The 27,892-nt window shown below is 39.1% G+C and overlaps 1 protein-coding gene across 1 annotated transcript in view; it reads right to left on the bottom strand.

Moving 5' to 3' along the window:
* LOC115790152 (solute carrier organic anion transporter family member 1C1-like) overlaps positions 1–24,955 on the bottom strand; it is a 48,697-nt gene extending 23,742 nt beyond the window's left edge. Inside the window, exons 1-6 of the mRNA XM_030743824.1 lie at positions 24,631–24,955; positions 20,698–20,870; positions 8,413–8,554; positions 4,026–4,158; positions 436–557; positions 211–357 (exon numbers count right to left, since the gene is read on the bottom strand). Coding sequence (XP_030599684.1) covers positions 211–357; positions 436–557; positions 4,026–4,158; positions 8,413–8,554; positions 20,698–20,793 — 640 coding nt within the window. The 5' untranslated portion in view covers positions 20,794–20,870; positions 24,631–24,955. The remainder of the gene's footprint in view (positions 1–210; positions 358–435; positions 558–4,025; positions 4,159–8,412; positions 8,555–20,697; positions 20,871–24,630) is intronic.
* Between the last annotated feature and the right edge of the window lie 2,937 nt (positions 24,956–27,892).

Raw genomic sequence — 27,892 nt, 5'->3', positions numbered from 1 at the left:
AGTGGCTATGGGAGTCTACAGCAGGAAATTCACCAGTGATTTGCAGAAGAAGCTCACAGATTCTCTCCACCCAGAGTTTCTTCCCACATAAATAACCTCAGCTTCTGCTATATAACATTCATCTGTCATAAATGTGATGCTCTCTGGTTGTGCACCAGCACTGTGTCAATAACAGTGGGTATCTCTACCACTAGGTGATGTTTTCCTTACCAACATATAGTGCTGCATTCTCCTCAGTGGCAAAATCATCTATATACGAGATTCCCAGAGGCTGCACAGGTGTCTCTCCAATCCCACGCAAGACATTTCCCAGGAGCACGTAGATCCACATGGACAGGTTGGACTCGCCTTCACAACCTTGAGGGAAAGACAAGTGTAATTAAGAGATCTTTTGTGTGCGTGCATGCGTGCATGTGTAAATACTCCACCACAAACCTGAGGCTGGCACTTGAGGCAGTGTACCATCTCCTGTCAGGTTTGCTGATGAGTCTGCCCGACATGGAGAGGGGTTAAGAGTTGAGTTCACTACCCTCCGCACTGATGTCTCAAATGTATAGCTGTTCACAAGATACAAACAGGTCAGACTCTTAGAGATAGAGATCCTCATTTCAACTAGTTATAAGCCTTAAACTGTCCTGGAAAGAGACTTGTATACAGTTACATGTGACTAAGTGATTTTGTGATAGAAGAAATGAAACTTCTCATTGAAAAGGCAACAAGCTGGTATAGGCTGACACGGTGACATTGGTCTATACAGTATAAAAAGTACTAGTAATTGCAAATACAGTTTTGGTCAGGAGTTTACATACACTCATCATGGGCATAAATGTCATGTTAATTTTAGGCCTTTAATTATTCTTTAACTGTTCTTTATCCAGGGAATTTTCTACAGCATACATTGTTAATGACTAAAAAATAAGATTTGGGTGCACAAGTATACTGGATTTTCTCTGATCTACACAAGGCCAAAAGCATACATACAGGCTCAAATATATACATACACTACGACTAATAGCTGGTTAAATGTCATTTAGCCAGTTGCACTTCAACCAGACACTGGATATTTGATCACTATTCTTGCCAGAATAGGCAAAGTTCATTTAAATTACTTGGTTTTCTGCCACAGACCCAGCTTTTAAGCGAAGTCCACAAGTTTTCAATAGGGGTCAGAGCTCTTGGAAAGCCATTCCAGAAGCTTAATGTTAGACTGTATTAGCCATTCCAAAACCAGGTGTGTTTGGGCTCATTGTCCTGTTGGAACACCTAAATATGTAAGTAACAACCATCTAGCTTTTAAGATTTTGAGGTGATGAAGAATTTGGAGGTAATCCTCCTTCTTCATCATTCCATCCATTCTGTGCAATGTACCAGTACCACTGGCAGCAAAACAGCCCCAGAGCATGATGCTACCACCACCATGCCCAACAGTTGGTACAGTTTTCTTAGGTTTGAAAGCCTTACCTTTACTCCTCCAAACACACCTATTATCATATTGGCCAAAGAGCTCAATCTTTGTCTCCTCTGACCATAAAACATTTCCCCAGAAGGCATTTGGTTTGTCCATGGAAGCAGCGGCAAATTTCAGTCGCACTTGAAGGTGTCAATTTTGGAGCAGGGGCATCTTCCTTGGTCGGCACTCTCTGAGTAAAACTCACTTCACTGTGACCAGTTATACTGGCGTTCCAGCAGTTTCCAGTTCATGGCATGTTTGAGCCTTGGTGGTTCCTGGGTTGTTCCTGAATATCCTAACCAATTTTCTCCTCTTCCAGACCATGGCAAAGTGGTGACACATCAGAACAACTTGTACTTGTAATTGAATACAAATATTTGAATTGATGATCTTGAAATCTGCAACTGTTTAGAAATGACACCAAGAGACCTTCTCTACAATTCTCCATCTTAGATCTTCCATGAGCTCAGACTTTCCCATTGTTCTGAGTATTGGTATATCTAATGAATGCTGTCAAGCAAATCCTTTTTATGCTGCCAAAGAGAAACTACAAGCTGTAATTAATCATGATCACTAATGAGAAGTTAATAGATCTTGTCATTGTAGAATGACAAGACATTGTAGAACATTCAGCACCAGTAAGAAACATAGTTTTAAAGAGCGCTATATAGCATTGTTATCACTTTGAACTTCAGATCAATCTATTGACTTTGAAGGAGAGGTCAAAGGTCAAATGTGACATGATATTTTATACCTATCTTTCTATATACGATACACAATCATAGTTTCTAAGTTATAAGGCTTTCTGTCAATTTTTGACCAATAAATCATTAAGTTGACCTTGAAGACCTTGGTGGATGTAAGCCAAATTTTATTGGATTGTTAACATGACCCCACTCTACATCCCTACAAAGTTTCAAAACTTTTTGAGTTATCGTGTTTACAGACAGAATGACACACACAAGCACGCAAATGCTGCCAAAAATATAACCTTTTTGGTGGAGGTAAAACTGATGTGACAGGCTAGTTCATTTTGCTTAAGTTTCATTGCAGCAACTGTAAATGGTACTCAGTACTTTGTATGCCCCTACTTGGGGGGCATGGTCCTAAAGGGACGATGGATGGTATCCTGATGATCTCCTCCCAGATATAGACCAGGGCATCACTGAGCTCCTGAACAGTCTGAGGTGCAACCTGGTGGCATTGGATGGACCGAAACATAAAGTTCCAGAGGTGTTTTATTGGATTTAGATCAGGTGAGTGTGGGGGGCAGTCAATGGTATCAATTCCTTCATCCTCCTGGAACTACCTGCATACTATTGCCACATGAGGTCGGGCATTGTTTTGCACCAGGAGGAACCCAGCCTAGCTTATCTGTGCATCCCTCCATCAATATGCCTCTCCAGACCATCACTGACCCACCATCAAACCAATCAAGCTGAACAGTGTTACAGGCATCATAATGTTCTCCACAGCTTCTCCAGACCCTTTTACGTCTGTCTCATGTGCTCAGAGTGAACCTGCTCTCATCTGTGAAAAGCACAGTGTGCCAGTGGTGGACCTGCTGATTTTGGTATTCTATGGCAAATGCCAATTGGACTCCACGGTTCCAGGCAGAGAACACTAGGCCCTCAGGCCACCCTCATGAAGTCTGTTTATGATTGTTTGGTCAGAGGTATTCACACCAGTGACCTGTGACCAGTGACCTGGAGGTCATTTTGTAGGTCATTTTGTAGGTCATTTTGTAGGGCTCTGGTAGTCCTGATCCTGTTCCTCCTTGTGCAAAGGAGCAGATGATGGTCCTGCAGCCCTGTCCAGCTCTCCAAGAGTAACTGCCTGTCTCCTGGAATCTCTTCCATGCTTTTGAGACTGCGCTGGAAGACACAGAAAACCTTCTGGCAATGACACATACTGATGTCATCTCGGAGGAGTTGGATTACCTGTGCACCCTCTGTAGGGTCCAGGTATCACCTCATGCTACCAGTAGTGACACTGACCCTAGCCAACTGCAAAACTAGTGAACAAACAGTCAGAAAAGATGAGGAGGGAAAAACTGTCAGTGGCCTCCACCTGTAAAACCATTCCTGTTTTGGGAGTTGTCTCATTGTTGCCCCTCTAGTGCACCTGTTGTTAATTTCATCAACACCAAAGCTGCTGAAACTGAGCAACAACCCCCTCTGCTACTTAACTGACCACATCAGTATCCCAGAAGTTTAATTGACTTGATGCTATACTCTGATTAAAAAGTGCTCATTTAATCCAAAATAAATTCAAACTTGTGCCCCTTGTTTTTAAAGTCATTAAAGATGTGTACTGTACAATCATTCCACCCTGAAAAAAGAACTGTTCAAAGAAATGATTAAAAGCCTAAAATTACAATCTACCCATGATTAATGTATGTTACCTTTTAATAACAACTGTATCCCAAATCATCACCTTTAATACCTGACTAAAATGAAAAACATTTGAACAGAGTTAAATGTACTTGAATGCATTTATACATGTATTAATTTCTGTGGTTGAAACTGTAGTTGAAGTCAAACAGCAAACAGGCCTGTTAACTTTGGTTACTTACCGACCAATGATGAAATGAGGCAGAGCTATGATGAAGGTGCCAATGGACATCAATACACAGCCCATTGCAATGATCTTGGGCCTGTGGAGTGTGGCCCCAAAGTAACTGACGAAAGCTATCACCAACAAGTTTCCTGAGAAGACAGAGCAAGAAATATCATTGATTAGACCAAAGAGCACAGAAATAGGGAATAATCAAACTGAGAAGGAACAGATCATTGCCGCCATACATTTACTTTATACAGGTTTTTTTTGACAGTGCTTGGTTCGGACATGGCTCTGCATGCTGAGCATAAAATGAACAGGCTCTTTTTTTTTTTTTTTTAATTTCTGCACCTAAACAGATACAAAAACATAATGGAAAAGACCAAGGCAGTTATCCTCCATATACTCCATAGCCAGTAAAATTTATCATATTATATAGATTCATATTATAATAGCATGAGTGACATTTTGAAGAGTCAGTGTAAGCTGATGCATTCATTTTTCATGTGAAAATCCTGATAGCTATGGTGGCATGAGTTCTTAGCAAACACAACATAAAAATTAAACACGGCTTCCTGCTGTCACCTTTTCAGAGCACTTTGTCCACTATCATCGACACGGAAACGCATTGTAAATGGGGTGGAAGGCGCCCAAGAAAAATTATGCCATTCTATCTGACATTTTTCTATTGTAAAGGATTATTTGATGGGGTGACGTCAAAGCTTCCAAAAGTCCTTTGGCTGTGTATATGTTTGTGTGTGTGTGTGGATGACTGAGTGAGTAAGAGAAAGAGGGAGCGGGAGAGACACCGCTCTGAGAAATGTCATAGCAAATATTAGTAAATGTGTATTTGTAGCCCATAGACGTGATGAAATCTTATTAGTGCTTACATTTTGCATAATATTATTTAAGGTAAATGAGAATAGTAATCACTTCTTGCAGCAGTGCCCTCTAACAGCATGCTCTCTATGATACTCATCAATGGATTATGTGTATCTAAGTTTTGTCTAGCTAGCAAGACACTTATTTCCAAGACCTGTTAAAACTTGTGGTACATTATAAACAAATGAAGAACTGAGAGACAGAGAGGGGTACTGAGGTGAGCCGGAAGCTTAACAAGTTTATAGATGATTATGCCAGTGCTGCTGGCTGTGACTGGTCAATGATGACCAATCTCCAAAGTCATACAGAATGCAGTGGTGAATGAGTTTGTTTTTAAATTTTGATTCAGCACGTGAAAATGACAGTAGTATGTGTATATAGACATATGCAGTCACCTGAGCTTATCTTGCAGACATGATCTCTATAAAGATCAGCATCTATTACTATCACGCTCTACTTTCCTCTCCTTTATTTCCACCCCCACACCCCCTCTGTTGTCCTCTCTTGTTCCTCACACTGTCCTTTTTCCCTTTTCTTTCCTCTTCACAGTGCCCTGCTCTGCCTCTATGTTACCCTGGCAACAGTCCTATAGAAAAAGCCTGTTGCCTAGGCCACATGAGACAAGCAGCTTTCACAGGAGATGGAGAGATGGAGATAGAGAGAATCAGGATACTCCGCGCTGACTCTGACTAAGGTGCCAGCACCATCTTTTCCCCTGGCAGACCACCAGGGTGCACACACGTGTGCAACCCACAATGCTGCAGATCAAAATGTTAATTATTGTTCGGTGTGCCACCATAACACAATGACTTTTATCTTCTATGGCACATGTTTCTTTGGGAATGAGTCTGCACTGCAAGCCATGTATAATTTATAACCTGCAAGAGACTCTTCAGATGAATGGATTAGACTTACATAACTGTCCCAGAAATTGGTCAGTGGACCATTGAGGAAGACAGATAACAGTATGTACAGCAGTCATGGTATGCATAGTGGCACTACTGGCACTACATTTGACTGTACACTTTCTACAAATTAAACCTATTTTACCAAAGAATGAAAATCCAAGGAACTCGCTTCTTTTTAACACCATATTTTCACATCCACACTTAGTCCCATTTCTTGTTCTTGAGATTTTAAAGGCTTTATCCAACTTTTTTTAATAAATGCAATATGACCCCTTCAACAAAGATTCTGATTTGTAAAATTTATTGAGTTTCTCTTTAAATGCAGCTTCTGTTTTGGGAGTTCCTGAAGGATTACCCAGTTTCCAAGTTGGTTGTTAGTGCCCTGAAATAATGCTTCAAAATGACATCTGTGACTTTTTTTGGGCATTAATTCTGAGCATGTAAAACAAGTTAAGACAAGTTCAGAGTAAAAGGTGTATGTGCAGAATATTGAAGTCACTTAAAATTTTGAATGAAAACAATCTACATTTCTGCTTTAGCCGTGGCAGAAACAAAAAAAAAAAAATTCAATAAACTTCAACTTTCTGCACATGGAGTGTTTAAACTGAAGAATTGATTTGTGATTTAACTGACTTGTGTTGGTGCCAGATAGGCTAGTCTGTGTATTTCAGAAACTGCTGATCTACTGGGATTTTCTCACACAACCATCTCTAGGATTTACAGAGAATAGGCTGAAAAAGAGAAAACCTCCAGTAAGCAGCAGTTCTCTGGGTGAAAATGCCTTGTTGATACCAGAGGTTAGAGAAGAATGGCCAAACTGTGTCGAGCTCATAGGAAGGCAACAGTGACTCAAATAGCCACTTCCAAAGTATACAGACAACACATCGAGCCTTGAAGCAGATGGGCTATAGCAGCAGAAGACCACACCAGGTGTCAAGCCTGACAGCTAAGAATGTGAAACTGAGGCTACAATTCACCAACAGTGGACAATAGAAGATCGGGAAAAAAATGGCCTTATCCTGATGAGTCTTGATTCCTGCTGCAACATTCAGATAGTCGAGTCAGAATTTGGCATAAACAACAAATGCATGGATTCAGCCTTCTTTTTATCAATGGTGTAATGGTGTGGGGGATATTTTCTTGGCACACTTTTAACACCTCAGTAACAGCTGAACATTGTTTAAATGCCACAGCCAGCCTGAATACTGTTGCTGACCGTGTCTGTCCATGTATGACCACCGTGTACCCATCTTCTGATGGTTTCATCCAGCACGATAAAGCACCATATTGCGAAGCTCAAATTATCTGAAACTGGTTTCTACAACATGACAGTGTATACCCCCATACTCAAATGGCCTACAAAATCACCAGATCTCAATCCAACAGAGCACCTTTGGAATGTTGTGGATTAGGAGATTCGCATCATGGATGTATAGCTGACAAATCTGCAGCAACTATGTGTTGCTATCATGTCATCATGAACCAAAATCTCTGAGGAATGTTTCCAGCACTTTGTTGAATCAACGCCATGAAGAATTAAGACAGTTCTGAAGGCAAAAAGGGATCCAACCCACTAAACCAGGGGTCGGCAACCTGTGGCTCCAGAGCCGCATGAGGCTCATCCAGGCTTAATCTGCAGCTCTGCGCGGCTCACAGAAGTAAATTGTAAGTATCCAATTGAAGTGCATTTCATTTTTGTCAGTTCGGTTTTTGTTGTAGTTTTAAATTGGAACATTATTGTGATCTTGAAATATTAAAATAAAATCATTTTATTTATCTATTTATTTATTTTCATTACTCAATATATGCGTCACTTACGGTACCGGCTTCCGCTAGTATTTGCGGCTCTCACTGTTTTGTTTTCCGTGGAAACTGGGTTCAAATGGCTCTTTCCGGATTACAGGTTGCCGCCCCCTGCACTAAACCTTATAAAATGGCTGGCGAGTGTCCATGGACATAAATGCTTTTATAATTCTGAAATGATTTAACCAAACTTAAGTTATCTAGCTTTACTGAATTTTGAGTATTATTTTATGAGCAAGCTTAATGTAATAGTTTATCTCATGTTGGGTCACATTTTGTTAAATAGCATTTCAGAAATCAATTGAAGGTGTAAAGAAAGAGCAAAACATATACAAAAGAAGAATTGGGAATGCACTGCAAGAACGGGGTGACAGACAAATGTTGGATGCCCATCCCAAATTATTTTACATGGCCTAAACAGTCTGCTTTTAGCCTATTCACATGGCAAATAAACAGTTAATAAATGGCATGTGACCACTACATTATATTCATAGTATAGGTAAGTTATTACATAACAAAATCTTTCAAATTTTGGAATGCGGATTTTCCATAGCTTAAAGACAACTAGGAGCTCAGGTTATGTCCTTGCTCAACATTATGACTCACCATCTGCGCACACACACACACAAACACATCCCTCTGTCCTTTTCTGGGAAGTCTGATGAATCTTTTATCTGAAGCTTGAATATCTTGATGACCCATTCATATTTTTCTCCCCAAAAACAGAACGAGAGAAGCAAGGGGAGCCCATGACACAGAGCCTACAAATAGAACAACAAAATAACAGCAGTCACAGGCAGGCCTACTCACCTATCTCGAAGCTCCCATCAATGACACCTATTAGGTAACTTGGGATGTCAAAGCGCCTCTCGAGCTGGGTTATTGTGCTCTTCATGTAGCTCCCCGACAGAGCCTTTGCAAAATAGGCAAAGGACAATGCCACCAGAAACATCTGTAAAACAGAAAGACACACAAACGCATTGATATGCATGAAACTGCAAAAGGAGAACATACACTGTTTTAACATAATCATTTTCCACAATACACTTGATTGTGTAATGCTTCTGTTTTTGTCCACCTACAAAGGACAGAAAACAAACAATAATGTCACCACTGTGGCATGTACAATGCACAGACCCTCCTCATTCATCTTTGTCAGCTGATACAAAAATCACTAATAATTAACATTTGCCAGCATCACAAGGGAGTAGAGTGGGAAGCAATAAAATGAGAGAAAACGTATCAGTTACAGATACGTTTTAAGTCTGAAGACCATGGCCTCAGATTTGGAGGTGCTAATTCTCATTCTCATTGCTTAACACACTGCTGCAAATTGCTCCAGTGCGACCTGGAAGCCACTACCTGATGACAGGACCAAGTGGACCACATCATCCACAAAAAGCAGAGACACACCATGTTCCCAAAGCACATGCAGGCTGGATGGGCAAACTCCCACGCACACTTTAATATCTTTGAGACAATAAAGAGCTGGTCCAGCATTCCACAACTCCAAAAATGACCCCAAGATTCCTTGCTGTGTTACTGGAGGCCAAGGTAATGCCATCCAGAGTAAGCATCTGGTTAAACATCGTGTTTCTAGAAGCAGGAAATTAGAGGTAATCCTGGCCTTTATGTCTTTAAGACATTCCAGCAGTTTAACTAATTGATGTGTATCTTCTGGCTTCATGGATAGATAAAGATGTGGGTATCATCTGCATAACAATGAAAATTTGCTTTCTAATAATACTGCCTAAGGGAAGCATGTATAGGGTAAATAAAATTGGTCCTAGCCCAGAAGCCTATAGAACTCCATAATTGATCTTGGTATGTGAATTAGACTTGTCATTTACATGAACAAATTGGAGTCTATTAGATAAACGTGATTCAAACCACTGCAGAGCAGTATCTTTAATACCTATGGCATGCTCTAATCTCTGAAATAAAATATTATGGTCAACAGTATTAAAAGCTGAACTGAGGTCTAGTAAGACAAGCACAAAGATGAGTCCACTGTCAGAAGCATAAGAAGATCATTCATTACCTTCACTAATGCTGTTTCTGTACTGTGATGAATTCTAAACCCTGACTGAACCTCTTCAAATACACTATTCCTCTGAAGATGATCAATAAGCTGTTTTACACCTACTCTTTCAAGAATTTTGAGAGAAAAAGAATGGAGATTGACTTATAATTAGATAAGACAATTGGGTCGAGTGATGACTTTTTAAGTACTGGTTTAATTACTGCCACCTTAAAAACCTGTGGTACATAGCCAATTAATAAAGATAGACTGATCATATTTAAGATTGAAGCATCAATTAATGGTAGAACTTCTAGAAACAGGTCTAATAGACATGTTGATAGATTGGAGGAAGTAACTATTGAAGCTTACTCAGAAAGCTCAGTCAGAGAGAAAGAGTCTAAACAAATACCAGCAGTACTGAAAGTAGCTGAATGTAAAGATATGTCTTTGTCTTTCAGATAGATATAGTCGGGCTCACTTCAACGCAAGGCCTGGGCACTGGAACCAGTCTCTTGGAGAGGGGCTGGACTCTGTTCCAGTCTGGAGTTGCCCTCAGCTTCTTGCCTGTACTTTGGGGGTTTTACCGGTGGACACGAGGGTTTCTTCCCTGTGCCTTCAGGTCAGGGTATGGGTCCTGACTGTTATTTGCACTTATGCACCAAAAGACAGTTCTGAGTAATCAGCCTTCTTGGAGTCATTGGGTGGGGTGCTCGAGGGTGCCCCAACTGGTAACTCCAACTGGTAGACATCAACATTCATGTAGGCAACAACAGTGAGACCTTGGGGGACATGATTGGCCTGCCTGATTTGAACCCGAGTGGTGTTCTGTTATTGGACTTCTGTGGAAATCACAGTTTGTCCATAATGAACATAAGGGCGTCCATAAGTGCATGTGGCACCAGGACACCATAGAATGCAGGTCGATGATTGATTTTGCTATTGTATCAGATCTGTGGCCATTTGTCCTTGACACCTGGGTGAAGAGAGGAGCTTATAATACAGTAACTTACAAATACTTCTACTTATAAATTTATTTTCAAATTCAACTAAAATTTGGTTTGTACAGCAACAGTTCACAACAACAGTCATATCAGCATGCTTTATACTGCAAGCTAAAGGTCATGCAATATTCAAGAGAGAACTTGAACAATCAGATGATTCCCTATAAGCAAGCACTTGGTGCTGGTGGAGAGAAATAACTTCCTTTTAACAAGAAGAACTAGGCTCAAGGAGGGGCAGCCATCTGCTGCCACTGTACTGATAGTGACTATCAACAGTGACTGAGCTAAAATCAACCCTGTTATGGGGTTATGTCTAGTGATGTAGTCAAGACTGGTTATATTAAGCAGTTCCAGAAAAAAAGTCCAGACTAGTTATTTAAAGACAGCCTCAAGCTCCCAGAAAAAGAGGGGAAAAAAAGCCCATGACGTCTATGAAAAAATTTAATCATTTAGGCATCATTGAATTAAGCTGAAACCAACACTTTAATAGGCTGTAGCCAGTAGCCAGTGGAGTGGTAGATTGCACTCAGACAAAGAAGCACAGTCAGTAAAGTTTGCAAAAATATACCTGTGTCATGGCCCCAGGGTTTGGGGGGTTTCCTAACTTCTAGTTAATGTTTGAGTTTGCATTTCTCTTTTATTGTTATTCTGGTGTTTGGTGTTTTGATTTTGTGGTTGTTGAAATTGTAGGATCTAATATTGTTGGACTCGGACACTTAGTGAATAAACTCTCACACAATGTGAGAATGTAACTGTTCATCAGAGAAAAATGTGACTTTTAGGATACTGGAGACTATCATTAGAAAGCCAGATGTTAGTTTTTAGTCAGCTCATTGTCAGCTGTCCAGAGATAGGAGGGTCGCATCTCTAATCTGCTGACAATAAGTAATTGTGATAATATCGGGATTGAATAAGCATGTTTATGCACGTTTTCATGTGTGTCCTGACTTCAGTTCAGGAGATGAAGTGAGGAGAAAAAGGATGACACTTTATTCAGACACCAATCACATTGTCTCTTTCCTTCGCGTTTTGGCTTCTTTAGTAAAGGGGACCCCTTCTCAGGTGATAGCATGATCCTTCATATTTTGAGTCTGAAGGTGCAGACACAAATTAAAACTTGCCTCCATGGCATGCAAATGCCTATGAGTTATATTCTCCTCTGCCTTTGGTTGTCGGTGTCTAGCCACGTACATAAAACGTGATTAGGCAGAATAGCAAAGTCCATCACAACCACAGTATTCAAGATGGCAGAGCAACATGGCAGCTTCCACAAACTGGCGCCCGTTCCTATGTATTTTTTATGGATTAATTCGAAATTCATGAGAATGCATCAATTTGTTGGAAGACATAATTACACATGTTTATGTTTATGAATACAACATTCCTTTTTTCGACTAAATAAACAACAACAAAAAAAGATATTGTTAAAGAGAGAAGACACACCAGCCTCTGATTTTAAAAGAACATTCTGCAGTACTAAAACCAGGCAGTCCACAAGTTTACCAATCAGGGTCTGGTAAAATATTCAGTTACACTTTGGCTGCAGGTGGAATGAAAGAAATCCAGATTTCAAACTTGATTCTTTCGTCCTAAAATGGGATTTGAATGGACTGTTTCACCATGACGTCTGCAATCACAGACCCTCTGGAGAGAGACAGACGAAGTCAAAGGAGTGGTATGTTTGAGAAGCAAGGAAATTCCCTCTTCCTGGTTTTATCGCTTGAAAAATATGTAACCAAAATTCTGCCTGTTACAAAAGCCTGCAACCCAGGGTGGTAAAAGTGGCAGCTTACAGGTTCTATTATGCTACCATTCCCCTGAGAATAAACAGATTTCGCGGATGTTATCTAAGATGTGCAAAAAAGAAGTGACAAGTAAATCTTACACTAACCACAGCCTAGACCACTGCCCAACATAAACTGTCTTGTGCAGGGAGATGAAGGCAATGAGTCCAAGATGCTTTACATAAAAAGAGACTATGGTTGTGACTTGCACATTTTTCTTGCTTGTCTGAAAGCTTACTAAAAACAATTGGTGACAATCTATGAAGAATAGGAAACTAATGGTTCATCATACTATCTAGGACATATTAATACTAATAATATTCATATAAAGAAGGTACACTTCGGTAATGTGTGGGCCTGCATGCATCAGCCGCTATACCACAGTGCAGGAAAAGGTTAATTTGTTGTGGATTTCTATAGGTGGAGATAAATAATTCATTAAACAGGCAAACCAATCACAATCTGATTCTGCATATATTAACTGATAAATGGCACTGGCAAAGCTGCTATATAAAGCTCTGTCAAACTGGAGGTTTTACTCTTTTCTGAATATCAGCAAGGTGTCAGTTGCAGTGTTGCGTGCTGAAGATAACACCCCTCATGTATTGGACTGCTCACACCTCACTGTGAGTTTTCTGTCACTATGGATGAAACGTATTTCCTAATATGTCAACAATTTTCCAAAGAAACGTCTGCACTAACCCACCAGTCAGCTACTCTGAGAGCAATCATCCAGTGCATTGAACAAGCAAAATAAGACCAACAATATACAATAGTAATATGAACTCTGCAGTCAATTGGCAGCATGCTTTGGCTAACATCAGTTCATCCACTTCTTCTATTCGCCTCTACTTATGATGTTTTCTTGTGATGGTGATCCTAAAATTATTTAGATTAAAGAAAAAAGCCTTCAGAATCGAACTGTGGTTCAAATCCCTATTATCAATAGTTTCCCTTTATTCTGCCTTTTCCCTTATGGCTGGATGTTGTACGGTATATATTGGGAAGTTTGAATTTTGGGATTTACTGTTTATTGGCTGATTATATAATAAACCACCATCAAGAGGACATTTAAAAAAAGCTTTATGCTTCAGATGTCATTTACTCTTGTAGCAGAAATGGTATTGAACTATTATGTCACCTATAATTTTAGTGACAAATAGGATGATGCTGAGCTATTCCAATAGCTAGAGATAGGTTTTAAAGTTTCACATGAAATGGATGATGGAGTTTAATCTATAGGCAAATGTTTTTCCCTGCTTATATATAGGAGTGAACCCCTCAATGGTATTTATTGTCTGTCTCCTCTAATCATGTTTCTAATTAAGCACAAAGAAAATCTGTGATCTGCACTGTGCACACTACTTATTTTACTCCCCTCTACAGTGTTTGCACCGGATGTACTGTAAACAAAGCTACTAATTATGCTGCCTGTGAGGTTCCCTATTTTAATTACTTATTTTTGTCTTTTGAGGCAGTAGGTATAATATTGTGTATAAAGCAAACATAATTATCTGTCATAAAAAATGGGAAAAAGAGCTCAAATAATTTTACTATTATTGTCTTTAATCATTTTATTATTCTTTTGGATGGCAGCAACTAGTGGAATGTTGTGTTGGTTTTTAATATCTTTTAACCTACTTCACTTTGTCAGACAGGTTCTATTTAAGGGATTTCTTGATTCAACAGGTCTGGCAATGATCTGATCTGGGTCTGGCAAGTGAAATTGCACTCAACTTTCAAAAAAATGTGCTTAATAATAGTTGTCTATGATTTGGCAAGGGGTCAATTACTTTTCTTTTTTTTTTTGCATTTTTGGCCGCAGCGGCTTTTCTCGGCAGGGGACAGAGACAGGAAATGGGGGAAAGATACAGAAGAAGATACGCGGGCAAATTGGCGACGGGCCAGGACTCGAACGCGCACCGCAACGCGGCATATGTATGTGGTCGCCGGCTTCACCACTAAGGTAATGCTTTCATGTTGTGTAAACAACATGAAAAACAGTGATACTAGGCTCTATCCTGCCTAGTATCACTGGTTCATAAGTTACAGTAATGGTGTGGGGGATATTTTCTTGGTACATTTTGGGACCCTTAGTACCAACTGAGCACTATTTATATTCCACAGCCGTAGTTGTTGACGCACCCCATCACAAGCTCAAAATCATTTCAAACTGTTTTTTTTTAAACAATACAATGAGTTCACTGCATGCAAATGGCCTCCACAGTCACCAGATCTCAGAGCACCTTTGGGATGTGGAAAAATCTACATTATGGATGTACAATTGATAAAACTGCAGCAACTGAATGATTTTAGCGTGTCAATATGGACCAAAATCTCTGAGGAATATTTCTAGTATCTTGTTGAATCTATGCCATGAAGAATTAAGTCAGATGTGAAAGCAAACGAGGGTTCAAATCCGTACTAGCAAGGTGTACCTAATGAAGTGGATGGTGAGTGTGAATAAAAGAGTCTACAAGTCTAAATTTAGGTCTAAAGAAATGTTCATTAATATGTTTATTTATGCAACAAGGTGCTCCAACAATACACAGAGACAAACAGGGCATACCTTAATAATCCTGGCATAACATTATAAGATTAAGGACATGCTAATCCCAGTTATTTAATTGTGTAAATCAGTGAAGGTTTCTAATGCCCTTAATAAGCTAGCAGAGTTAAGAAACTGCAGCTAGACTTCAGTAATACTAATAGAGAACAATTATGATATGATTCTTGAATGGTTTTAAAGTTAATATTGTATAATCAACTTTGTCATGATTTATTGAGGGTTAAAAGAAGCCTTTGCATGCCACAGATGTCACAAAATAAGTTAGTGCTGACTTTGGCCTCCACTCTCCCAGATGAAAATTTGCAACTTACCACCACATCTTAGTTCCACTGTGGACTTTTTCTCTCTCTCTTTGCAGTTCTAACCTGATCATGTGTGAAAAGATCAGTGACTTTGTGATGTTTTAAAGCCTAAAAACAGAGCCAAGAAAAAGTGAAGGAGTCTCACTTCCTGTGAGACCGCTTGAATTACAATAATAAAAGTCTATATGATAAAAGGCTATTATGGCTCTATTGCTCAGAGACACCGAAAACATTTTGCCACTTCTTACTCATTTTTTCCATTTCTTACTATATATCCTTTTCATATTCCCTTTACTTTTACTATAACTATATAGCTATATATTACCTTTAACCATATGTATAAGTTGTGATAAAACCACATTAGCAAATTAGATAAATAAAAGTAGCTCTAAGTACATTTAGCATATTCAACAAGCTATGTAAAGATAATTATGAGTTTAAGATTCCAAGTAACAATATGTCTTATGCTATGACTTATTCTTATAAGCAGGACTGATTTTCAGACGCCATCAATGTAAAAAGATCTCTGTTGAGATTATGTCAGCCAGCCCTAGCTGGAGGGCATTAACGGCAGTAGGGCATAACGTATGCATTTAACGGAGGGGATGAAACAAGCATGCATACACATTTTTCCCAGCAAGCAAAGGGCCCCTGCCAACAATCAGCAGTGACAGAGGGAATTAAACCGCAGTGTCACACATTACTGTTTCACATTTAAACCAGTTTGAGTCAGTGCACTGTGTCTGAGTTGGTTCAAGTGTCACTTTTGACGCCACTGCAGTCATTCACTTATTCAGTTATGTTCAGTAACAGCTAAAATCACACTGTTTGTATTACGGTGAGTGGAAGAATCTCCTGCATATGTGTTTGGAAAAGTACCTGCTTTGCACCTCCACATTTTGTAGGTAACTCATGAAGTTTATCCATTCTCTTTAATGTGCTACCAGCTGAAAGCTGATTGAAGCTGATCCAAATGGCAGATGCATGTCAACTCCTGACATAATTCATATTTTCTGTAAATGATTTGGTACAGACTCTTATTCAGTATTCAGTATCCTTTTAAGAATTAAAGTAGGATTGTAAAAGAAATGTTCTAAAATAAAAGTCATCATTTGTTGTGCCAGTTGCCTCACAACATAATATGTAAATTCAAGCTACGTTGTCACACAAGATAAAATCATCCTTGTAAAATACGGAAAGTGTCAAAACCGCCATCATCTCTGTAAAAGAATTCGCCAAAAAAAAAAATGCACCCTGTCCTGTTGCAGATAACCCTGACAATGAACCCAAATGCTTGTATAATAAAGTACAATCAAGACTCAAAAGACTGAGTCATCAGTGGCTGATTACTCCTTCGTGAGTAAAGTCATCCTAACAATTTAAGAAAATTATTAACTTGGTAATGGACTGCTTTTCTTTCTGAATAACATCTTGCTTGTTCTGGGATTTTTCAACAAGGCCAAGCATTGTGACCTCCTAACTGGTGTTCCACCAAGTGGCAAATAAGCAGTGATCTCAATATGATTAAAGATCACTAAATCACTTAAAAGACATTCACATTAAGACTGTGTGAAAATTGAAACAAAGCTTCCTCGTGAACTGTGACCCGCTTTTGTTCTTAGCTCATTTAAGGTCATTCACCTAATACGCTTAGACTAACAAAGGTGTCTCTCTCTCACACACACACACACACACACACACACACACACACACACACACACACACACACACACACACACACACACACACACACACACACACACACACACACAGAGTGAGAGAAAGAGTGAGGTCCAAAAGAATAAAATACTTAACTATACAAGATTAGAAAGGAAGTATGGTTTTGAAGTAACGAAACACTGAGGCGCTATGACACCACAGTTCTAGTTGCTGGTAGATTTAACAAAAAAGCAGAGAGTAACACTGAGCACCTGATTAGTTGAAACGGGCTGTGGCATGTCCCGCCCTGCCGGTCAGGGAACTAAACAATTCTGAGAAGAAATAAGTCTGTCCTGCCACTGCAGTCTGTATTATGATAAGCTGCTTGAACACCATTGTCTCACATTACTTTCATGTGGGGGAAAAGCAACAATACTGTCTGATCTAATTTAGGGCTTTATAACTTTCATGTTGCCAGCAGAGACACACTTTCAGCCAATTGGAAGTTTTCTCATGTTATATAAACGGTTGTTTGAGGAGGGAGAAGGGAGAGACAAAGACAGAAAGCCCGAGGTGGTCAATATGCGACAGTTTGAGATTTGCATCTTGCTCTGTGCTATTTTCGTCAATCTTACTTCAGAAAGAAACGTTGATAACCGTTATTACATTTTCACTGTGGCAACAAGAAGACACAAGAGGAAGATTATTGTAAAAAAGAAAAAAATATGAAATAGCTAAAGTAGAAAACCATTACCCTGGGCATGCTTGACTTGAGGATCTTTATCGCTGGATAATTTTTACTGTTCAGCAACAAAGAAATCCGGCTTGTTTTACCTTTGTCTGCTGAGACAATATTGTAAAGATGAATTATGGGTGTGAGCTGTTGCATGTCGAACAATAAGGTAATTTTTAAAAATGGTTTAGGCACACTTCATGAAGTAAAGTAGTTAAAGACAAATAAGCTGTTACTACTTTATAAGGAAGAAAACACTGTGTACTTAGGATGAAGTTGCTTCATAACACTGGAAAATTGTTTGGTAGCTACTAGGTAGTGTTTTGTGCTTTGAGATAATGAAACTCTTCAACAGATGACATCCAAGAGATGGAAGGCTTTAAATCTATACAAACAGAGATTACTGCCATGAGAAGATCAATGGTGAGAGTGCCGGAACAGCATATTAAGCAGAAGAGAAAAGATGATTCATTCATTCATTCCCTCTGGCAATCTATTGTGCTTTTTATTAAGAACGATGGGTCAAAAGTTACACTATACGGTATTAAATATGCACACATACAGTACTGTGCATAAGTCTTGAGACACCCCTCATTTCCTTATAATTTGCCTCCAAGGACCCAGACTTGTAATATCATCAGGATCAGTATTTCACCAGGCTTTCTGAAGGCCGCTCAAAGTATTATGAAAGGCTGAGTCCAGTCATTGTACCTAATCATTTTCAGAGGAATGTTTTGTTGTTGTTTTTGTTTGTTAAGCAACTTATTTCATGATCCTGGGCCACTGGCCCAGTGCGCCTTGTTTCTTTGAGTTATGTTTTGAGTTATGAGTTAGGATTTTAGGTTACCGTGGTTTTCTGTTATAGTGTATCTGTTTTGTTCTCATGTCTTAGTCCTTTGTCTCATGTCTTGTGTAGTTTTGTCTTGTTATATTTTCCGGGTTGTGTTTCTTGTAGTTTAGTTTCTCAGTTTGTTGTTGGGTGATCTGTCTGTTTAGTTATTTGTATATTATTCAGGTTTCTCTTCATTTATCTTCCTGTCTGTTTTGTTCCCATGTCTTGGCCCTTCTGTGTTTAATTTCCCTTCCCATTGTTTCCTTGTGTAATGTTTGTTTCCCTCTGTCAGGTTTTCTGTGTTAGGTCTGGGTGTGTGTTAGGTTTGGTCACTTCCTGTTTTATTTTGATAGTCTTGTCTTCTTTGTGTGTTTTAGTTTTGCTTCCCCTTGTTTTGTCTATGTTATTGTGGTCAGCTGTCATCTCACCTGTTGCCCATTCCCTCATTATCCCTCTGTGTATATATTGTCTGTGTTCTCACTTGTTCCTCGTTGTGTTCTCGTCTCTGTGTGGTCAGTGTTGTCATCACTGCCCTGCTGTGCACTTCATGTTTCATGCCACATTCTTTGTTCATGTCACGTTCTTAGTTATGTTCATGTTCAAGTTCAGTAATGTGTACTGTTGGCTCCTGACCAGCCTCACTTTATGTTCAACTTTGTAAATAAAATTTAAGCTTAAGTATAAGCTCTGCCTCTGAGTCCTGCTTTGGGGTCCTCTGCTTTGCCTAAGCCAGCAGAACTTGACAACTTAACACTGACCAATGACTCATTCAAGCACAAAAAAGGCACCTAACTCAAGGGATGAATCAGTGTTGTGTCTACAAATAGCAGCAAATAACCAGTTTTAAATTTTGTGTTTAGGTACTTAGTTGCTAGCAGCTACTTGCAAAAACACATAATTTGTTCCCATTTCTTTAATTGAATCTATGCAACAGCCCAGCGCTAACACAATTTGACAGGCATAAAATAGTATTTTTCACCAACAAGGTGATTCCCAAAGAGCTATTAGATGAAAACTTGGCATATCTCAAAAAACAGAGAAAACTGGACAAGTGGGGGACAAAAGAAGATAGCCTAAAAAACTATGTGCAGCAGATGAAGAGTATCTGAAAGTCATGGCCTTTAGAAATAGGAAAAGAAATCCAGCAAAGACCTGACACAGGACATGAGAGATCCATCTGGCCCTTCAGGTGATTCAGCTACTGTTCACTGAAGCCTCATCAGGAGGGGGCTCAGTGGAAGGGTGGCTGTTAAGAAGCCATTCTTAACGAAGGGAAACAGAGAGAGGTATGCCAAATTACACAAGCACTAGACGGACAACAGGTCTTATGAAGCGATTAATCCAAATGTGAAATTTTTGATTCAAATGGTTGTCAATATCTACAGAGAAGGCCAAAAGAGATGTAAAATAGTGAGTGCCTACAGCCATCTGTAAAGCACAGTGGAAGCTCTGTCATGGTTTGGAGCTCCATTTCAGGTAGTGGTGCTGGGAATCTTGTCAACACTGATGAAATTATGAATAAAGAACAGTACTGTAAGACTTTGATCCACCATGCAATACCATCTGGAAAGCATCTGATTGACAATGTCTTTATTTTTCAGCATGACTATGATCCCAAACACACTGCTAATGCAGTAAAAGCATAACTGAATAGAAAATCATACAATGGAGCATTATCAGTCGTGGATTGGCCCCACCAGAGCCCAGACCCCAGTGTTACTGAAGCAGTGTGGGATCATCTTGGCAGAGAACAGGACAAAGGGCTGCCAACATCCAAAGAAGAGCTCTGAATGTCCTTCAAGGAGTGCGGAAAACTATTCCTGAAGACTAATTAAACAAAATAGTAGAATGCTGCCCAAGAGAGTTCAGGCTGTGTTGAAGAAGTCATGTGAAGTGGTCACTTGACTTTTAAGTTAGTTAAAATTGTACAACCTGCTTTTCTTATATACTGTATTTCCATATAAACAAATGAGGGGGGTGGCTCAAGACTTTTGCACAGTACTGTACTGCAAATCATTCTTATAGGAAGTGGCTTGCTGGATTATTGGACTGCTCTAATTTGGTTATTTAGTTATTTCAGGTCTCCACACACACATGTATGAAAGCATACATAGAGAGAGCATGTGATTCCACAGCACACACACTCACACACTCACTACTTCTACAACAAGGACATGGTAGTGCGTGTGTACCCTCAGACTGGTGCAGGGAGAGGTGCGGGGTTGTCTGGCTGCACAATCACTGCCTCCGTTCTCCTGTGTGTGTCCTTGCTCAGCTCTCTCTTCCATCCTCCACAAATGTATTTGCGTCTTCTTAGCAGAAGTCTCCCACGTATTGCAATTTCTTGGCACTGAGGCATGCAACCCTGCAAATGGATAATTCAAGCATGTGACCCACTTCTCATCCTCAGCACAAAAAAACAGAAACATGTCTGTAGCAGCCAGCAGAGGGGAGACTGACTCATAATCATTAAAAAAAAAAGAGAGAAAAAATATCAAAACATAAAAACACAATTCTTTATTTTATTCTAGAGATCTTAAAACTGAAATCCCAAATAAAAAGAAGTCAACATTGCTTTATTAGAGGTGAAGTGGTTTTGCAGAACAAAAAAGCTTTTGTTTTCAGTCAGCTATTTTAAGCCACAATATCGAAACAATACAAAAACCTCTAAACGAAAAATTCCAACATATCAAAATGGTTTCAGTGGAAGGGCGGCTGGATTATAGAGGCTGTAACAGGCTGCAAGACAGAATACAATGAGGCATAAACCCAGGCTGTGGAGCATGTTAAGACTGTAATCTTAAGTCGAAGATTCTCTGTGCAACGAAATCATATCAGAGGTAATTTGATTTGCTAGAAGATAAACAGATGCTTCTGGGGGCCAGCAATGCATGCTGTCAATGTGGAAAGGTTTTCTATAAACTCAGTGAAAATGTGTTTGAAATCAGCCAAAAGAAAATCCTACTTAATGATAACTGCAGTGTGCCAGAACAATGACTGAACTGCTGATCTAATTTTGCTCTAACATGACTCTGCTGTCAGTAATCTGTGCATCAAGTGGCCACGCCATGATGTGAAGGGAGTGGGTATTTGTCTTGGTTTATCCACTGGGACTTAAAGGTATTGTTTTTAGAGCCGCTGCATTTTAAAAATCCGATATTCTGATATATCAACTGTTTTCTTTTTCCTTTCAGATGTGTGAAGCATAAACAGATTTAGGTAACATTTGTCACGTGTAGTTATTTATTTACTCATTTTCTCTGCTCAGCTCAGCTGAGGGTGTGTATACAAACAGGGAAGTTGCACAGTGTCCTTTGGTGGACACACTATGCAGTGTCACCACTCAAAACATGGCTGAACGACGTTTGCCCTGTCCCTTCTTTATTTTTTTAATTTTCAGTTATATATGTCCATTTAAATAGCCAATATCCATTAATAATATTGGACTGCCAATAAATGGGTCAGGCTATAACTGTTATTTATTTAGTTAGTTATCTTGTAATAAAGGTCATGAAATGCACAACTCCAGGCCTTAAAAAAAAAAAAAAAACATCCTTGCGATTTCCTGTCAGGTACACCAAAACCAGCATGGTCAGCACGCTGCCATGTCATTAACCTGCACTTCTCTTTTACAGACTAGCTTAACTATAATGTAAAAGAACATATAATATGCATAGGAAAGGATACCGCCCGCTTATCAGGATTATCAGTGTGGGTAAAACAAAAAAAGGGGTTTCCTATAATACACTCACACTTGTGCTAACTGTTCTGTTGTTTTATAGCTGCCATGCAAAAATTTTAATGTTTTTATGTTCCAGTTCTTACGATAAATCTAAACAGATAGAGGCCTCATTGTTTTATGATCTAAATTTTTTTTATTTCTTTTTATTTGTCTCATTTGTCTCACTGGCTGTTGGCAAATCAACATATTGTGAAAGCAGCTGATTCACTGTAAAAGCCTCACAGTGTTTAATATCTCTATAACTTTTGTTAGCAGCGTTTCATAATGCTGTTCATTCTGTGAAATTTTATGTGAAGCAGTGACTGTAAATCAGCCACAGAGGTCATTTTTAGATACTGGTGGATCAAAAAAAGAAAAAAAAAAAAAAAAAAAATAGCTGTAGTCTGCAGAGAACGTATTGCATGGTAAACTACAAAACCGAAAACAAAAAAGGTAAGTCTAAAGATAGATAAATAAAATAAATGATGCTGCGTTTACCCCTTCCTTTTAAATCTCTCACTGCTCCTCCGTCTCTGAACCCTTTCTCTGCCTGTGTATAAATTCTTTATCTCTAGCTCCTCACATTTGTCCTGCTTATTTCACGTTTTTCTTCTCCTCCCTCCTCAGTCCATTTCAGCAGTCATGTGAAACAGTGAATGCAATTGCTCCAGGGAAGTGAGCTGACAATTGCGTTGCAGAAAAGAAGACTAACTTAACACTATTACCATTTATGTCAGCAGCACTGCTGTTAGTACTGCATGCAACATGTTTACATTTCTCTCTGAATGATTTTTCTTTTTGGTTTTCACAGCAGACTACAGGAGCTGGCTAATTGCAACAGGTCTGACCTACATTCTGGACCAACAGTAGCTCATTGAGTTCATGAAACAGTGACCACACAAACAGAAGGTTCTGAAAAAAAAATCCCAAAGTTAGTTAGCTGGCAGTATTACATTAAACAGCATTTAATGTGGCAGTATTGGGCCACATCTCAAAAAGTGATCTAAAAGCAGTCACTACAACAGGCCCAGAAGTGGATGGCTTCAGCTTCTGAATCGTCAGGTTGATAAGGTGACTTGTAAGTCAGCGTTTTAAAAAAAAACATAAAACAATATACTGTATGTCTCGGTACAAGCTTTATAATGCATTTAACACAACCTTTTTATTCACTACCGAAAAATGGACTCACTGTTGTGAGATTTCAGCACATATCTATTTTGCATAAACAGAAACTACGCCTAAATATCATGGGCCATTCAAAGTATCCGCTCAATCATATACTGTCATCTGACCTGACATGAGCAGTAACTGACTGAATGTGCTGCCCTCTTACTCGTCAAGCCTGGTTCTTTACCTCTTTCTTATTAGCGCGGGAGACATATGTGCTCTTCTCTTATATTCTGTTTGTAAAATCTCAGTTCATAACAGAAATCTAAGGTAATCTAAACAGAAACGAATGATTTCCTGCTGGAATCAAAGGTGCTGCTTAAAGGCAACATCGTGTGGGGGGGTAAAAAAAATATATATTTTTATACCTCCATGATGTCCATGTCACCAACTGCATTTAGTGAGAATTACAGTGGATAGATGAAACACCACACTTATGGTATTTTACTGCCCGTGTAAAAATATCAACACTTTGCACAGGCTTAACAGCACATATCTTATGGGAAATGTTTCAATGCTTTCATTTAGATGTAGATGTTGGAAAAGTTTGGAAACAATAAAGTTAGGACCTTCCAGTCTCTCTCCATCCATCTCCATCTTTGCTATAGTTTAAACAATATTTAAATCACCTGTCAGTTCTGGAGACAGTTAACATATATGATCTACTACAAGTGAGAGCTCAAATATTTTAGTATCTAGTACCCAGTACCTACAGGAGGACTTAGTGTCAGCACTATTCCAGCAATTTATGAACGTCCTTTCTGAGACCTTTATTAAGGTGGTATTTTAAAGCAGCAACATCTCATGATGCCTTATTAATCAGGTCAAGCTTCATCAAAGGAACATGTTTCAACGCAGGAAACATCTCTGGCAGATTAAAACTCGGGATGCTGCTCTACGCCTCCTTTGTCAGGATGCCATGCAGGTACTGCAGGTGCCGTGTGACAAAAACAAAAGCAAAGAAAAAAACCCTCAAAAAATTCCCTGCATATCTTATAGTCTGTACCACTGCTAACCAGTGCCGTTCACTGACCTGCATAAACTTCAATTTCATTGTTTTCGTTGATTAAAATCTAGATGAATCTGGTTTAAAATACATTGTCGGAACGTAACGAGATAATTTAGAGATAATGCAGATATTTTGAAAAGTGTGATTTAATTCACTTGCTACTGTGACGGAAATAAAAACCAATTATTTTAAACGAGGACGACGCAAAACAAACAAATAAAAACTCACCTCAGTGTCCTGTGGAAAAGTGGTCGAGCTAAGTGAGCAAATTGAGCAGCCTATAGGAAGCACGGGTAGACTCCCTTCAACCTGCTCCTGTCAAACTTCTCATGTGGATTGGTGATGAGCGGAACCGCCGGGTCTTATCGTGAATGCGCCGACGTGCAGCCCACCTTCACAGTTCATTTCCAGCCGACTACACGCTAACTCTCAGGCACAGTGGTCCAAGTTACACAGGGATTTTAGTCCCGTGACACATGTCTTCACTGCGTAATGTGGGCTGCGTGTCGGTGAAAACGCAGCTTGGAGATGCGGGGCGTTAGACGCGCTCCAAGGGGTCAGCGGTTTTTTTTTTTGTTTGCTTGTTTGTTTGTTTTTTCCCTTTCTTTTTCTTTTTTTTGTTTTTTCTTCGGCTGGCTGCAGACAGACAGACGTCGGTACGACGAGCCTACGCGGTGTCTCTCATACTATGCTGCTCTCTCCTTCGCTTCTTTCTTTCATTCTGTCTCCTTTCTTGCGTCCTTCTCTCTCTCTCCCCCCACCTCTCCTCACAGTCTGTCCCCTCCTCCCTAATTTCTGCACAGTTCAGCGGAGCTTTATTAGAATCATGTAACATTTACAGTGTCATGCGTTTGTCAACAAGCTGTTATGAGCTAGTATTCACCAGGTCCATGTACAGTGTGAAAACATCACAATTCTTCAATTTAATTATAAATATTTAAAGTAATATTTGTCTTGACCTTTGATTTGGTTTGCAAAATCTGATCCCTGAGCCCCTGCTGTGTATTTCCCCTCTTAGTCTCTGAGTAAGCCTTTTGTAATCAGTTGTGTGTTTGTTCTGCTTTCATTAAAGTGGCAGTATATTTTGCTGATTTAATCTGCAGTACAAACTCAGTTTTAAATAGTCTCCATTTCAAGCTCAAGCTAATTAAACAAATGCTAATCAGCATAATACATGCAACCAGATGCAAATATGGAATGCTTCAAGTTGCTTTTTTTTTCCCCTTCTGTTGTCAAAATATTGTCTGCATCATGTTTAGGTCAATGATGTGCCATTGCTTTCCCTTTTTGAAGTGTTTAGCTCTTCATGCTTGACACGTGTACACCTTAACCCTCTCATCCTGGAGGGCTCAGTGTTCCATGGGTAAGTAGTAACAGGTGACGGGTAGCAGATTTCCATAGTGTTCTTGTAGCACCTGTCCTACCACATTGTATCCGATTGCACTGGCACTCACAATAGTCAGATGGTGCACATTACAAAAAGCATACAGACACGCTGTAGTGTCCTTGAATTTTCTCATTCAAACTTCAGAACCTGCAGTCGTGTCATTCGAGTAGTTGAATTTAGTGGTTACACTGCAGGTGAAGCCTCAGCTATCTGTTGCATTAACACTGTTGAGTTTATAGGGTTTTGTATGATACCCTCATTCTGCCCCTCAAGCAGTTTCTCATTTTTCTAAGACATCCAAACCCCAATTCCAAAAAAGTTGGGATGCTGTGTAAAATGTAAATAACAACAAAACACAAAGATTTGCAAATCTCATAAACGCTTATATACAATATAACACAGAAAACATACCAAATGAGAAATATTTTAAGAAAAATATTTTTGAATTTGGTGGCAGCAGCACATCTCAAAGAAGTTGGGGCAGGGTCGTGTTTACCACTGAGTAGCATCCCTCTCTTCTTTTAACAGCAGTCCGTAAACATCTGGGAACTGAGAAGACCAGCTGCTGGATTTATTGATCATATTGTGTTCTATAGATGATTAGATATTCAAAGTCTTTACAATTTTTACATTGGGGAAGGTTGTTCCACAATTTGTAAATGCAGTTTGTAGCAGATTGGTGAACCTCTGCCTCTCTTTACTTCTAAGATGCTCTTTTTATATGCAGTCATGTTACTGACCTGTTACCAGGTAACCTAATTAGCTGCAAAATGTTCCTCCAGCTGTTTCCAGCTGTTTAGCACCACTTACTTTTCCAGCCTTCTGTTGCCCATCCATTGAAAATAAGCTAATATTTTTGATGAACTAGTAAAATATCTCAGTTTAAGCATTAATATATTTGCTATGTTGTATTGTGAATAAAATGTGGGTTTATAAAATTAGCATGTCACTGCATTCTGTTTTATTTAAATTTTACAAAGTATCCCAACTTTTTTGGAACTGGGGTTAGATTTCTTGTCATGCCATGTGCACTTTCTGCACATATTGTTTTAAGCTAAACATTTTATATACAGTAGATGTTGAAATGGATGTTGTGTGTCTCAAAATTTTTTACTACAGAGTGTGAAGCACATTATCAGTGTGTGAACAAGGGGGGTCATTACAGACACAGCATGAATGTCTCTTGTTGATATGCACTCAAGACCAATAAAAGGCTTAGATAAACATTCAGAGTAGGGAGCGCTGTATATTATAAGGTTGTACAGTTTTGCACAAAGCCAACATCCTCGCAACATAACCTCAGTTTATATAAAAGAGCTTAATAATATCTTGCTTCTCCACAATCCAAATTCTTCAACATATGTCAAATTAGGAAGAAGCAAATGGGAATGTGATTATGTTTCCATGTTTTTCAGGTATTAGGTAAAAACTGTGAACAATTCAAAACTGATACACTGTAAAACCCGATGAGTTAGTTCAACTCAAATTATTTGAGGAAACCGATTGCCTTGAATCATTTAAGTTCATTAACTCAAACATTTAAAGCATGAAAAAATTACTCATTGAGTAAAAGTAGCTCAGATATTTTGTGTTAAAGCAGCTTGGATGAATAAAGCCAAAAATGCTCTGATTTAATTAAAAGGAAACATACCGTGACTGCCATTTTTTTTTTCTTAAGTGTGCGGGGCGGGGGGATTTGACAGTCAGCAGTGAAGAGAGACAGGGAATTTACCACACACAGGACGGGATGCGAACCTGCACTATGTGGCATGCATGGTCACCTGGTCTTCCATTGAGCCACCCAGGCGTTTATGAGTGCCTCTATATTTTAAATCTACAAATGTACTTATACAAACATTATTCAATTAAATAGTGAATTTTCCGTGAATCAACTTATTTAATGGTTACTGATTTAATTAATTATTCTATGTTTTTGATATGACCAACATCAAATCTTTACACTCTGGGGGATTGTTAACAGTTATCTGCATATTTGGTATGTGATTATTTAAAAACTGAAATAGAAACAACAACAGAAAGGTGAAAGATGAAGTGGTGTTTACATTTTTTGTAATGATATAAGGTAAACTCCAAGAAAATGAC

The sequence above is a fragment of the Archocentrus centrarchus genome, chromosome 13 (assembly GCF_007364275.1).
Source record: "Archocentrus centrarchus isolate MPI-CPG fArcCen1 chromosome 13, fArcCen1, whole genome shotgun sequence".
In the NCBI taxonomy this organism is placed as follows: domain Eukaryota; kingdom Metazoa; phylum Chordata; class Actinopteri; order Cichliformes; family Cichlidae; genus Archocentrus; species Archocentrus centrarchus.
Note: the sequence above shows the minus strand (reverse complement) of the source record. Positions and strands in the feature narration are given on the sequence as shown.